Below are 14,653 nucleotides of genomic sequence, written 5' to 3' on the forward strand. Positions count from 1 at the left end.
CCTTACTAGAACTTCGAGAAATCGATCTTCATGCCATCGTTTGGAGGCCACCCAGAGAGAATATAAGGTGTTGTTCCTCCAACCTGAGACTGGCCTCATCGCGACAGTGGTTGGGTCAGGTTGTATCCTGGCAAAGGTGTACTTGGTAAGTGGGAGGCCTTCAAAAGCTGAATTTTGAGAGTAGAGTTTTTCTGTGCCTGTCAGAATAAAGGCAAGAATAACATGTTAAGGGAACCTTGGTTTTTGAGAGAGATTGAGGCCCTGGTTAAGGAAAAGGAGGTGCATAGCAGGTCTAGGCAGGTAGGGACAAATGAGGAGCTTATGGAGTATAAGAAATGCAAGAGAACACTAAAGAAGGAAATCAGGGGGGCTAAAAGAAGGCATGAAGTTTCTCTGACAGACAAGATGAAGGAGAATCCCAAGAGCTTCGGCAGATATATTAAGAGCAAAGGGATTGCAAGTGACAAAATTGGTCTTCTGGAAGATCGGGGTGGTAATCTATACTTGGAGCCAAAAAAGGACTGGGGAGATCTTAAACAAGAGAAAATCTGCAGATGTTGGAAATCCAAGAAACACGCAGAAAATGCTGGAGGAACTCAGCAGGTCAGGCAGCATCGATGGAAAAAGGTACAGTCGATGTCTCAGGCTGAAATGTCAACTTCACCTTTTTCCATAGATGCTGTCTGGCCTGCTGAGTTCTTCCAGCATTTTGTGGGGAGATCTTACATGGATTTTTTGCATCAGTATGTACTCAGGAGATGGACACAGTCTGTAGAAGTGAGGCAACGCAGCATCAACTTCATGGACCCTGAGTAGATTACAGAGGAGGAGGTGTTTGCTGGTTTGAGGCAAATTGGAGGGGAATAAATCCCCAGGGCCTGACAATATGTTCCCTCGGACCGTGTGGGAGGCTAGTGAAGAAGTTGTAGGAGTTTGAACACAGATATTTAAAGCATCCTTGGCCATGGGTTAGGTGCCAGAGGTTTGGAGGATAGCTAATGTTGTTTTATTACGTAAGAAAGGCTCTAAGAACAAGTCAGATTATTGGAAGGTATTCTGAGGAATCGATGTAGAAGTATTTGGGTAGACAGGGACTGATTAGTGATAGTCGAGGTGGCTTTGTGTGTGGCAAATTGTGTCTAAACAATTTTATAAAGTTTTTTGAGGAAGCTTCCAGGAAAGTGGATGAAGGCAAGGCAGTTTATGTTGTCTACATGGATTTTGACAAGGTCCCATGTGGGAAGTGGGTCAAAGAGTTCAATCACTTGACATTAAAGATGAGGTAGTAAATTGGGTTAGACGTTGGCTCTGTCTCGCACACTACTTGTTTACTCCCTGTCTGGTGGGAATGTTTTTATTATCCAGTTATATCCTGTGCATAGTCATAGGACATGACAGCACAGAAACAGGCCCTTCAGCCCATCTAGTCCATGCTGAACTGTAGCCCCATTGACCTGCCCCTGGGCCATTCCCCTTCTATCCATGTACCTACCCAAGCTTCTCTTAAACGTTGAAATCAGATCTGCATCCACCACTTCTGCTGACAGCTCGTTCCACACTCTCACCATCCTCTGAGTAAAGAGGTCCCCCTCATGTTCCCTTTAAACATTTCACCTTTCACCCTTCTGCTCAGTGGAAAAACCCTATCTATACCCTCATAATTTTGTATACCTCTATTAAATCTCCCCTCATTCTCCTATGCCCCAGGAAATAAAGTCCTATTCAATCTTTCCCCCTAATTCAGGTTCTCAAGTCCCAGCAACAGCCTTGTAAGTTGTCTCTGCACTCTTTCAATCTTGTTTACATCTTTCCAGTAGGTGACCAGAAATGCAGACAATACTCCAAATTAGGCCTCACCAAAGTCTTGTACAATTTCAACATAACATCCCAACTCCTGTACTCATACTTTGATTTATGTAGGCTAGTGTGCCAAAAGCTTTCTTTACGACCCTCTCTACCCTTGATACCACTTTCAATGGATCAGTATTCCTAGATCCTTCTGGTCTATCACGTTCCTCAGTGCCCTCTCATTCTCTGTGTAAGTCATATCCCGCTCTGCCCTCCTTAAGTGCATCGTTTGCTTTTCTTCTCATTTTGTCAGCCTTTCAAGGACACATCCAAATGTTGCACCTTGCTGGCATTCACAGATATCAGTGAACACTTAGGAAATCTGACTCTTCCTCCCCACCCCGTCTCATACCCTTCCCCTTGCAAGAACTGAAAAGCCTACAAAAAGTAATGGATCAAGCGCAGTTCAGCAAAGGTAAAGCCCTGCCCACTATTGGGCACATTTACAAAGAGCGCTGCCACAAGAAAACAGTATCCATTAGATTAGATTAGATTCAGTTTTATTGTCATTTGTGCCAAGTACAGATATAAAGCCAATGAAATGCAATTCGCATCTGACCAGAAATGCAAAGAATAGTGTTATTTACAAAATAACTGCGAATAAAAAGTAAGTGTTACAGCACACAAATATAAAAGTACTGAGACAGTACAATATGGGTGCAATACTGCTTAGCGCTGTGATGTGAGGTTCAGTAGGGTCACATCCTCAGGGAAGAAGCTCTTTCTGTGCCTGCTGGTGCGGGAGTGGAGGCTCCTGCAGTGCCTACCGGATGGGAGGAGAGTAAAATGTCCATGATTAGGGTGAGATGAATCCTTGATAATGCTTTTCGCCCTGCCCAGATGGGAGGAGAGAGGGCTCAGCACACAGCCTTGAGACACACCGGTGTTCAGGGTGAGAGTTGTCTAACTTAACTGATTGGGGTCTGTTGGTCAGAAAATCTAAAGTCCAATTGCAGAGGGATGAGCTGATACCAAGCTGGTGAAGTTTGGTGATCAGCTTGGAGGGAATCACCGTATTGAATGCCAAACTAAAGTCAATGAACAGCATTCTGACGTAAGAGATGGGGCTGTCCAGTTGGGTCAGGGCAGAGTGAAATGCCGTGGAGATGGCGTCCTCTGAGCTGTTGGTGCGATAGGCAAATTGATGGTGGTCCAGGGTAGTGGGCAGACAGGATTTCAGATGTGATAGAACCAGTCTCTCAAAGCACTTTGCAATGATGGGGGTGAGTGCAGCTGGGTGGAAGTCATTCAGGCCCGTGGCAGTGGAATGCTTCGGCACTGGCACGATGGTGGCGATCTTGAGGCTTGTGGGGACAACTGCCTGGGCCAGGGACAGATTAAAAATGTCCGTGAAGACCCTGGCCAACTGCCCTGCACAGACTCTGAGCACACGGCCAGGTATTCCATCCAAACCAGCTGTCTTCCGTACATTCACCCTGCTCAGAGTGGTGCAAACATCAGAGTTGGAAAGTGAGAGAGGCAGTTCACCAGGTGGGAGATCCACTTTGAGGGTGACCTCCTTGTTCTCTCGGTCAAAGCAAGTGTAGAAGTAATTGAGCTCATCAGGGAGGGAAGCAGAGCTGGAAGGGGGCACAGTACTAGGTGGTTTGAAGTCTGTAATGACCTGTATGCCATGCCACATGCGCTGGGGGTCCGAGGAGTTGAAATGCTCCTCGATCCTCTGTTTGTATGTGTGTTTAGCCTGAGAGATTCCCCTCCTCAGGTTGGCCCTGGCTGAGCTGTAAGTCTCCCGGTCTCCAGACCTGAAGGCTGAATCTCTGGCTTTGAGCAGGAGGTGAACTTTTCTGTTCATCCATGGTTTCTGACTGGGGAAAACTTTTATCTGTCTTTGTGATGTCACTCTACCTACACACTTGTTGATGTGCTCAAGGACAGAGTTGGTATATAAATCAATGTTAACCTGAGGGTCTGTGGTGGCACGGGCAGCGAACGCACTCCAGTCTGTGTGCTGGAACTGGTGCTGAAGAGCAGAGTCAGCCCCCTCCAGCCGGCACCCCCACCATCCAGGCCATGCTCTCCTGTGACTGTGACTGCGGCCATCGGGAAGAAGGTACGGGAGCCTCGGGACCCACACCACCAGGTTCAGGAAGAGATATGTCTCCTCAGCCATCAGGGTCCTGAACCAGAGAGGATAACTTCACTCCCCACAATTCTGAACTGATTCCACAATCTACGAACTCACTTTCAAGTACTCGACGACTCCTTCTCAGTATTATTTATTTTGTAGCCTGGGGAAAAAGTACACACTCAGGACAACAAAGACTTTTTCAGGTTTTAATTCCTTTATCTGTTTTAGATGTTTAAGTGCCAGAAGAGGGTCACGAAACAAAATGAACGAATCTACAACCGGTTCTTGCTGCTACAATCCCAGTTTAACTTTCGATCCACACCCTTGTGTATGGACGGAATTGCATATGCAGTATAAAAAATACCAGAACTAATACAGTACAAATACAGTAGTGGCAATCCTACTTGGATGGTGAGGAACTTCGCCCAAGTCACACAATCCAGCGTTGAGTCACTTACTCGAGAAAATCTTTCCTCACCATGCCCAGCCTTGGGAGGGACCCAATTTCCAACGCCCTACCACATCTTCAGCAGAAAGCAAAATGGTCTCCCCGCTATCCCGCGCGTGCGTAATGACATCACCGTCTCCCTTAAAGGCACAGACAACTATTCTAGCATTACTCGGATGGCTGCTGAAGTACACTTTTAACGATGCTGAATAAGATCCAATGGTCACCCGGTTACATTTATTTACTTATTTATTAATTATTATTTGTATTTGCACAGTTGTTGTCTTGTATGCACATTGGCTGCTTGTCAGTCTTTGCACTTTTTCATTTATTCTATTGTATTTCTTTGTTCTACTGTGAATGCCTGCAAGAACATGAATCTCAGGGTTGTGTATGGTGAGATAGACACACTCTGATAATAAACTTACTTTGAACTTCGAAAGTTTGAAGTAAACTTATTATCAAAGTAAAATAAAATATTCCTAGCACTTGGCAATAGTGCAGAAACTTGGTTTTGCACTGTTGTACTTTCTACAAAATAAGGATGGACAAAAGCTCAAACTCTACACTTTTGCTGGTGGAACCATTCCTTTTCTGTTCACTGGCAAAGCGAGGGGGGGAGACGGGGAGGGGGGAGAGGGAGGGGGAGGGAGAGGGAGGGAGAGAGAGAGGGAGGGAGAGGTTTAGACATCTTCATGTTAACTTTAAGCTATTTTTATTTTCAGGTATACATTCTGTGCAATCAATCCATCAGCAACCAAGATCTCGCCTGGGAATGAGTTGACTTATATCAAGTGTCTGGATCACTGGCCAGTCAAGAATAAAACCAGGTACACAGACTCATAGGGCTATAGAGCACTACAGCTCAGAAAGGTGAAATCCAAGTGTATTGTCATCTGACTGTACATATATACAACTAAATGAAACAATGTTCCTCTGGATCACTATACACCCATCCACACAGCACACAGGACAAAATATTACCACAAGTAAGTCAATAAAATGTAATTCAAAATGCAGGTAAACAGTTCACTGTCCGAGTGACGAGACCTCAGTGGTGGCAGGGTATTCATTAGCCCCTCAGCCTGAGGGAAGATCCTATTACCCAGTCTAGCTGGCCTTTTTCCCATCTAGTCTGTGACAAGTTATTAATCTGCCTAGTCCTATCGATCCTCTCCTGGACAATATGCCTCCTCACCCTTCCCTTCCAAGTACTTATCCAAGTTTCTCTTTAGTGAACCCACAGCCACCACTTCCGCTGGCAGCTTATTCCACACTCTCACTATCCTCTATGTGAAGAAGGTCTTCCTTATCCACTAGACATTCTGATGCACCTTTAAAATGCACAATTTTAATCATTTGAACTTCATTTTAAAATATTTTAACTATCGGTCGGATCAGCCAGTTCCTAGAATAGCAAAGCAAACATGGCAAATCCTGTAGTGAAAGACCCGGTTCCCGAGCGGGTTGAAAGCCGGTTCCTGAGCGGGTGAAGGACCCAGTTCCTGAGCGGCTATAGAGTCAACACAAAGTCCACCCACTCTTGAGGTATCAGACATAGCTGCAGAGTTGGGCCATTCAGTGCATCGAGTCTGCTCTGCCGTTCAATATTTGCTTATTTTTTTCCCTCACACCCTCAATCTCCTGCCTTCTGGCTGCACCCTTTGGCACCTTGACTAAGGCTACGTCCACACTACGCTGGATAATTTTAAAAACGAAGCTTTTTCTCTTCGTTTTGACCCTCCGTCCACACTAAAGCGGCGTTTTCATCCCCCGGAAACGGAGATTTTCAGAAATGGTCTCCAGAGTGAATAAATCTGAAAATGCCTAATATCCGTTGTAGTGTATACGGGGTAAACAGAGACATTTAAAAATGCTGTCATGACAACACCACAACAACAATGCTTTTTCTGTTTCTGCTTGGTACTGCGCAAGCACTGCCGTATGGCTGTTATAACATGCAGTCGGTGTGAACGACGTGAGAGTTAAATTGTAAAGTGAGCTTTTTTGACTATTTAAAAATGCTGTCATGACGAGCCGAAACAGATGGCCGCAGCGCGGCATTTCGTTGTTTTCTTGAACACAACCCCCCACGTAACCCAACAATTTCAGAACCGACGGCAACGAGACTGAAGCTAGAAGGGTTAGAAATGTACTCACCAAATACTTCGACCCATAGCTTACTGAATAAATAAGTATACTCACTTTGCCCTGTTTTCTGTCCTTGCTTGTATGAAGGCGGTTTACCTATTTATGCAAGTACTTTTATGACAATAGATGTGTAACAGCCTAATGTGACATTGTATGGAAATACAAGATAACACTGATGCAGACGTTTTATACATTTAACAAGGTGCTTTATTAATGCAACAGAGTTATTCAGTTTTTCAATGTTCGTCATCAGCCGGGTCATACTGTCCGTTGTCTCCATACGCTCCAGTATTTGTTTTTTTTTTAGTTTTAAGTCCTCCTGCGTGAGAGCCAAAAACAATGCCTTTGAAATTTTTCTACTTTGTAACTGGACAAACGTGCACTAAGTACACCATTTCCTCTTCGCTTGTTTTCTGTGTGTCCTCCACGTGCCCAGTAGAGGAGATTCACCCAAATATCCGTGTTAGTGTGGACAGAGATATTTTGAAAAACGCTTAGTGTGTACACCTGTCGTTTTCACTTGAAACTGGCATTTTCAAAATTATCCGGCGTAGTGTGGACATAGCCTAATCAAGAACCTATCAACCTGTGCTTAAAATGTACTGAATGACTTGGCCTCCACAGCTGTCTGTGGATTCACTACTCTCTGGCTAAAGAAATTCCTCCTGCTCTCCATTCTGAAGGGCTGTTCTGCTATTTTGAGGCCTCCTATAGGAAACATCCCTTTCGCGTTCACTCTTTCTGGGTCTTTCAATATTTGACGGGTTTCAATGAGATTCCCCCTCATTAATTTCATTTGGGTGAGGAGAAGATGGTGGTGCGACGCAGCTCGCAGCGGCCACTCCGGTGGTCATGTCTGTTATTTGTTAAGTAGGGTGCCGTGCACAATCCTGATTTGATGGAGACAGACGTGAGAGCACGGAGGAACATCTGGTGAAACTTCTGAAATGCCTGCTTCGCTGCTGCTGCTACTGTGTGGTCCGAAATCTCCGGAGGGGAAGGCCCCGAGTCCTTGGCTTTGCTTGATGCTCCGTGCCCGGGGTGGGGTCAAAGTGCTTGGTGCTTGGTGTCGGAGAGCTGGTCGGAGGCTCGAAGTTTTCGGACGGCCTCAGAGTCCATTGCGGTCGAGTGCTTCCAATGGTGCTGCATCGGCAAGTTGTCGGTGCTTGGAGGTTCATGGCAGGGAGAGTTTCTCCCTTCTGCCGCCTGCGTGAGATGATGAGGCTAACGGAACTTTGGGACTTTTTTTTCCCGTGCCCATGGTCTGCTCTTTATCAAATTATGGTATTGCTTTGCACTGTTGTAGGTATATGTTATAATTATGTGGTTTTGCCAGTTTTAGTCTTGGTTTGTCTTGTGTTTCTTGTGATATCATTCTGGAGGAACATTGTATCATTTTTTAATGCATGCATTACTAAATGACAATAAACGAGAACTAAGTGTCCTCATAATCTATCTAATCTAAATTAATATCACTGACATGTTGCGTGAAATTTATTGTTTTGTGGCAGCTGTACAATGTAATACATAAAAATTGCAAATAATTATGATAAGAAATATATATTTAAAGATTAAATGAATAGTGCAAAAGAGCAAAATCATGAGCTAATGGACATGGGTTCATTGTCCGTTCTGAAATGTGATGGTGGAGGGGCAGAAGCTGTTGCTGAGATGTTGAGTGTGTGACCATTGTTCCCGTCTTACCAGATTTATTATGACAAGTATTTAATCTGACTAATATCATGACATGTATTAAATCTTCCTAATGTTTTCATATACATGTGGCAAATCGAGGGTCAACTTTGTTCTCCATGTGCTGCATGTTCACAGTACATGATTTAGGAACTTGCTGTGTCAGTGTCAAGCAACAAAACAACATTCAACATGAAGGAATTATATAAAAACAAAGTTAGAGGTTAAAGAACAGATATGTTAGAATAGTACAGCACAGTACAGGCCTTTTGGCCCACAATGTTGTGCCGACCCTCAAACCCTGCCTCCCATATAAGACCCCACCTTAAATTCCTCCATATACCTGTCTAGAAGTCTCTTAAACTTCACGAGTGTATCTTGCCTCCACCACTGACTCAGGCAGTGCATTACACGCACCAACCACTCTCTGAGTAAAAAACCTTCCTCTAATAATCCCCTTGAACTTCCCACCCCTTACCTTAAAGCCATGTCCTCTTGTATTGAGCAGTGGTGCCCTGGGGAAGAGGCGCTGGCTATCCACTCTATCTATTCCTCTTATTATCTTGTACACCTCTATCATGTCTCCTCTCATCCTCCTTCTCTCCAAAGAGTAAAGCCCTAGCTCCCTTAATCTCTGATCATAATGCATACTTTCTAAACCAGGCAGCATCCTGGTAAATCTCCTCTGTACCCTTTCCAATGCTTCCACATCCTTCCTATAGTGAGGTGACCAGAACTGGACACAATACTCCAAGTGTGGCCTAACCAGAGTTTTATAGAGCTGCATCATTACATCACAACTCTTAAACTCTATCCCTCGACTTATGAAAGCTAACACCCCATAAGCTTTCTTAACTACCCTATCCACCTGTGAGGCAACTTTCAGGGATCTGTGGACATGTACCCCGAGATCCCTCTGCTCCTCCACACTACCAAGTATCCTATTTACTTTGTACTCTGCCTTGAAGTTTGTCCTTCCAAAGTGTACCACCTCACACTTCTCCTGGTTGAACTCCATCTGCCACTTCTCAGCCCACTTCTGCATTCTATCAATGTCTCTCTGCAATCTTTGACAATCCTCTACACTATCTACAACACCACCAACCTTTGTGTCGTCTGCAAACTTTCCAACCCACCCTTCTACCCTCACATCCAGGTCGTTAATAAAAATCACGAAAAGTACAGGTCCCAGAACAGATACTTGTGGGACACCACTAGTCACAATCCTCCAATCTGAATATACTCCCTCCACCACCACCCTCTGCCTTCTGTAGGCAAGCCAATTCTGAATCCACCTGGCCAAACTTCCCTGATCCCATGCCTTCTAACTTTCTGAATAAGCCTACTGTGTGGAACCTTGTCAAATGCCTTACTAAAATCCATATAGGTCACATCCACTGCACTACCCTCATCTATATGCCTGGTCACCTCCTCAAAGAACTCTATCAGGCTTGTTAGATACGATCTGCCCTTCACAAAGCCATGCTGACTGTCCCTGATCTGAGCATGATTCTCTAAATGCCCATAGATACTATCTCTAAAAATCTTTTCCAACAGCTTTCCCACCACAGACGTAAGGCTCACTGGTCTATAATTACCTGGACTATCCCTACTACCCTTTTTGAACAAGGGAACAACATTCGCCTCCCTCCAATCCTCCGGTACTATTCCTGTGGACAACGAGGACATAAAGATCCTAGCCAGAGGCTCAGCAATCTCTTCTCTCGCCTCGTGGAGCAGCCTGGGGAATATTCCGTCAGGCCCCGGGGTCTTATCTGTCCTAATGTATTTTAACAACTCCAACACCTCCTCTCCCTTAATATGGAACAGATGTGCGTAAATGCCGGCATGTACAGTATTTACAGTACAAGCAACATTATAAAAAGTAGTTGAAAGTGTTTACAGTGCAGTGATGGGGGTGGGGTGGGCTAACTAGGATGGTTGCTAATATCCTGGCAGGGAGATTAGCGAGGGCTACTGAGGTGACTTTAAACTAGAATGGTTGGGGGGTGGGAATCAAATTAAAGAGGCTAGGCGAAAGGAGGTTAGTTCACAACAGGGGGATGGGAACCAGTGCAGAGAGACAGAGGGGTGTAAAGTGAGGGTAGAAGCAAAAAAGTAGTAAGGAGAAAAGTAAAAGTGGCAGGCCGACAAATCCAGGGCAAGCATCAAAAAGGGCCACTTTTCAACATAATTGTATAAGGGCTAAGAGAGTTGTAAAAGAGCGCCTGAAGGCTTTGTGTGTCAATGCAAGGAGCATTCGTAACAAGGTGGATGAATTAAAAGTGCAGATTGTTAATAATGATTATGATATAGTTGGGATCACAGAGACATGGCTCCAGGGTGACCAAGGATGGGAGCTCAACATTCAGGGATATTCAATATTCAGGAGGGATAGACATGAAAGAAAAGGAGGTGGGGTGGCGTTGCTGGTTAAAGATGAGATTAATGCAATAGAAAGGAAGGACATAAGCCGGGAGGATGTGGAATCGATATGGGTAGAGCTGCAAAACACTAAGGGGCAGAAAACGCTGGTGGGAGTTGTGTACAGGCCACCTAACAGTAGTAGTGAGGTCGGAGATGGTATTAAACAGGAAGTTAGAAACGTGTGCAATAAAGGAACAGCAGGTGACTGGGTGACTTCAATCTACATGTAGATTGGGTGAACCAAATTGGTAAAGGTGCTGAGGAAGAGGATTTCTTGGAATGTATGCGGGATGGTTTTTTGAACCAACATGTCGTGGAACCAACTAGAGAGCAGGCTATTCTGGACTGGGTTTTGAGCAATGAGGAAGGGTTAATTAGCAATCTTGTCGTGAGAGGCCCCTTGGGTAAGAGTGACCATAATATGGTGGAATTCTTCATTAAGATGGAGAGTGACATAGTTAATTCAGAAACAAAGGTTCTGAACTTAAAGAGGGGTAACTTTGAAGGTATGAGATGTGAATTAGCTAAGATAGACTGGCAAATGACACTTAAAGGATTGACGGTGGATATGCAATGGCAAGCATTTAAGGATTGCATGGATGAACTACAACAATTGTTCATCCCAGTTTGGCAAAAGAATAAATCAAGGAAGATAGTGCACCCGTGGCTGACAAGAGAAATTAGGGATAGTATCAATTCCAAAGAAGAAGCATACAAATTAGCCAGAAAAAGTGGCTCACCTGAGGACGGGGAGAAATTCAGAATTCAGCAGATGAGGGCAAAGGGCTTAATTAGGAAGGGGAAAAAAGATTATGAGAGAAAACTGGCAGGGAACATAAAAACTGACTGTAAAAGCTTTTATAGATATGTAAAAAGGAAAAGACTGGTAAAGACAAATGTAGGTCCCCTACAGACAGAAACAGGTGAATTGATTATGGGGAGCAAGGACATGGCAGACCAATTGAATAATTACTTTGGTTCTGTCTTCACTAAGGAGGACATAAATAATCTTCCAGAAATAGTAGGGGACAGAGGGTCCAGTGAGATGGAGGAACTGAGCGAAATACATGTTAGTAGGGAAGTGGTGTTGGGTAAATTGAAGGGATTAAAGGCAGATAAATTCCCAGGGCCAGATGGTCTGCATCCCAGAGTGCATAAGGAAGTAGCTCAAGAAATAGTGGATGCATTAGTGATAATTTTTCAAAACTCGTTAGATTCTGGACTAGTTCCTGAGGATTGGAGGGTGGCTAATGTAACCCCGCTTTTTAAAAAAGGAGGGAGAGAGAAACCGGGGAATTATAGACCGGTTAGCCTAACATCGGTGGTGGGGAAACTGCTGGAGTCAGTTATCAAAGATGTGATAACAGCACATTTGGAAAGCGGTGAAATCATCGGACAAAGTCAGCATGGATTTGTGAAAGGAAAATCATGTCTGACGAATCTCATAGAATTTTTTGAGGATGTAACTAGTAGAGTGGATAGGGGAGAACCAGTGGATGTGGTATATTTGGATTTTCAAAAGGCTTTTGACAAGGTCCCACACAGGAGATTAGTGTGCAAACTTAAAGCACATGGTATTGGGGGTAAGGTATTGATGTGGATAGAGAATTGGTTAGCAGACAGGAAGCAAATAGTGGGACTAAATGGGACCTTTTCAGAATGGCAGGCAGTGACTAGTGGGGTACCGCAAGGCTCAGTGCTGGGACCCCAGTTGTTTACAATATATATTAATGACTTGGATGAGGGAATTAAATGCAGCATCTCCAAGTTTGCGGATGACATGAAGCTGGGCGGCAGTGTTAGCTGTGAGGAGGATGCTAAGAGGATGCAGGGTGACTTGGATAGGTTGGGTGAGTGGGCAAATTCATGGCAGATGCAATTTAATGTGGATAAATAGGAAAACAGATTATTATCTGAATGGTGGCCGATTAGGAAAAGGGGAGGTGCAACGAGACCTGGGTGTCATTATACACCAATCATTGAAAGTGGGCATGCGGGTACAGCAGGCGGTGAAAAAGGCGAATGGTATGCTGGCATTTATAGCAAGAGGATTTGAGTACAGGAGCAGGGAGGTACTACTGCAGTTGTACAAGGCCTTGGTGAGACCACACCTGGAGTATTGTGTGCAGTTTTGGTCCCCTAATCTGAGGAAAGACATCCTTGCCATAGAGGGAGTACAAAGAAGGTTCACCAGATTGATTCCTGGGATGGCAGGACTTTCATATGAAGAAAGACTGGATGAACTGGGCTTGTACTCATTGGAATTTAGAAGATTGAGGGGGGATCTGATTGAAATGTATGAAATCCTAAAGGGATTGGACAGGCTGGATGCAGGAAGATTGTTCCCGATGTTGGGGAAGTCCAGAATGAGGGGTCACAGTTTGAGGATAAAGGGGAAGCCTTTTAGGACCGAGATTAGGAAAAACTTCTTCACACAGAGAGTGGTGAATCTGTGGAATTCTCTGCCACAGGAAACAGTTGAGGCCAGTTCATTGGCTATATTTAAGAGGGAGTTAGATATGGCCCTTGTGGCTACGGGGATCAGGGGGTATGGAGGGAAGGCTGGTGCAGGGTTCTGAGTTGGATGATCAGCCATGATCATAATAAATGGCGGAGCAGGCTCGAAGGGCCGAATGGCCTACTCCTGCACCTATGTTTCTATGTTAACTGTCTTGGGGGTGGGGTGGAGATAGGTTGCTATGAAAGGGGTTGTAAAGCGCTCCTTCCCTTACAAGCTGCTAGCCTGAATGCCACCCTTGGAAGGAGTAGTAGCCGCTTAGGCCCCCTGATCAGGGTCATGGTCATGTGCGGCACAGGAGCAGCTGGTGGATGGTGCATATCACAAGTCCTGGTTATGCGGCCACTGACGCCAGGCAGACTATCTCCGAAGAGTATTGATAATGGCTAGGGTCACCCGTCTTGTGAAGACACTACCTAGAAAGCAAAGGCAAACCACTACTGTAGAAAAATTTGCCAAGAACGATCATGGTCATGAGATCATGATTGCCCATGTCACACGATATGGGATGTAATGATGATGATACCTCGGGGTGGGGGGGGAGGTGATAGAAACTTTTTTTTAGGATGGCATGAAGTTTTGTTTTAGTAGGCCTGTAGCACTTTCCAGCAGGGATCAACACCAACACAAAGCTGTGCATAATTTAGATTGGGGTACTAGATGGAGGGGTTGGGGTGGGGGAGGGGTGAATAACTAGAATGGTCGGTCAGATTAACTGCGTGGCGGAAAAAACTTTAAAGATGGTGTGATAAATACAGCTAATCATCCATTTTTTGTTTGTATTCTAGATTGTTACAATGAATGTTTGAAGTGAATTTGACGTATCGTCGAGGGAACCTGAAGAATGCCTTGAGCTGGATTCTAATCTGAAAACGCCAACGCAGTCACGTCGAATACAAATTGATTCTGGCTGGGCACTTTGCTCTCCGCACTGAACTTGCTTAGCATGAGTTTTCTCCTAGCTGACACAATCTGATCTTTGACTGCATATTGATGAAATGAGGTGCCCCGTGAATGTTGGCCCACGTTCACTCACTTGTGCCCACTACGGTTGCCAGGGCAGCGACCTCCAGAGCTGTACGTTATATAGAGTTTTATACTGATAATTTAAGAGAAAATGTCTGTTTTGTATATATTGGTTTGCTGCAATTTTGTACAATGTAGACTTTGTTTAAATGCTATTTATATCTTGATGTGGACTATGTCTAAAAATAAAATTATTTTTCTGTAATTATTGGAATGGAAGAAATTAATTAAAATGTGTGCCCTGTCTGACATCTGTGACTGTAGCTAGGGTGTGGGCCTCAATGGGTTCTGGGGCACCACAGTAACATAACAGATAGCGTGACACTATTACAGCTTGGGGCGTCGGAGACTGGAGTTCAATTCCAGTGGCATCTGCAAGAAAGTCTGCATGTTCGTAGAAACATAGAAAACCTACAGCACAATACAGGCCCTTCGGCCCACAAAGCTGTGCTGA

At 44.6% G+C, this 14,653-nt stretch overlaps 1 protein-coding gene across 1 annotated transcript in view; it reads left to right on the forward strand.

Annotated features, from left to right (window-relative positions):
• Window positions 1-14,404, forward strand: part of LOC140194882 (putative endothelial lipase) — a 48,012-nt gene extending 33,608 nt beyond the window's left edge. The window contains exons 9-10 of the mRNA XM_072252187.1: window positions 5,111-5,215; window positions 13,962-14,404. Of these exons, the coding sequence (XP_072108288.1) occupies window positions 5,111-5,215; window positions 13,962-13,974 (118 nt within the window). The 3' untranslated portion in view covers window positions 13,975-14,404. The remainder of the gene's footprint in view (window positions 1-5,110; window positions 5,216-13,961) is intronic.
• Window positions 14,405-14,653: the final 249 nt, after the last annotated feature.

Source organism: Mobula birostris, chromosome 3 (genome assembly GCF_030028105.1).
Source record: "Mobula birostris isolate sMobBir1 chromosome 3, sMobBir1.hap1, whole genome shotgun sequence".
Lineage (NCBI taxonomy): Eukaryota > Metazoa > Chordata > Chondrichthyes > Myliobatiformes > Myliobatidae > Mobula > Mobula birostris.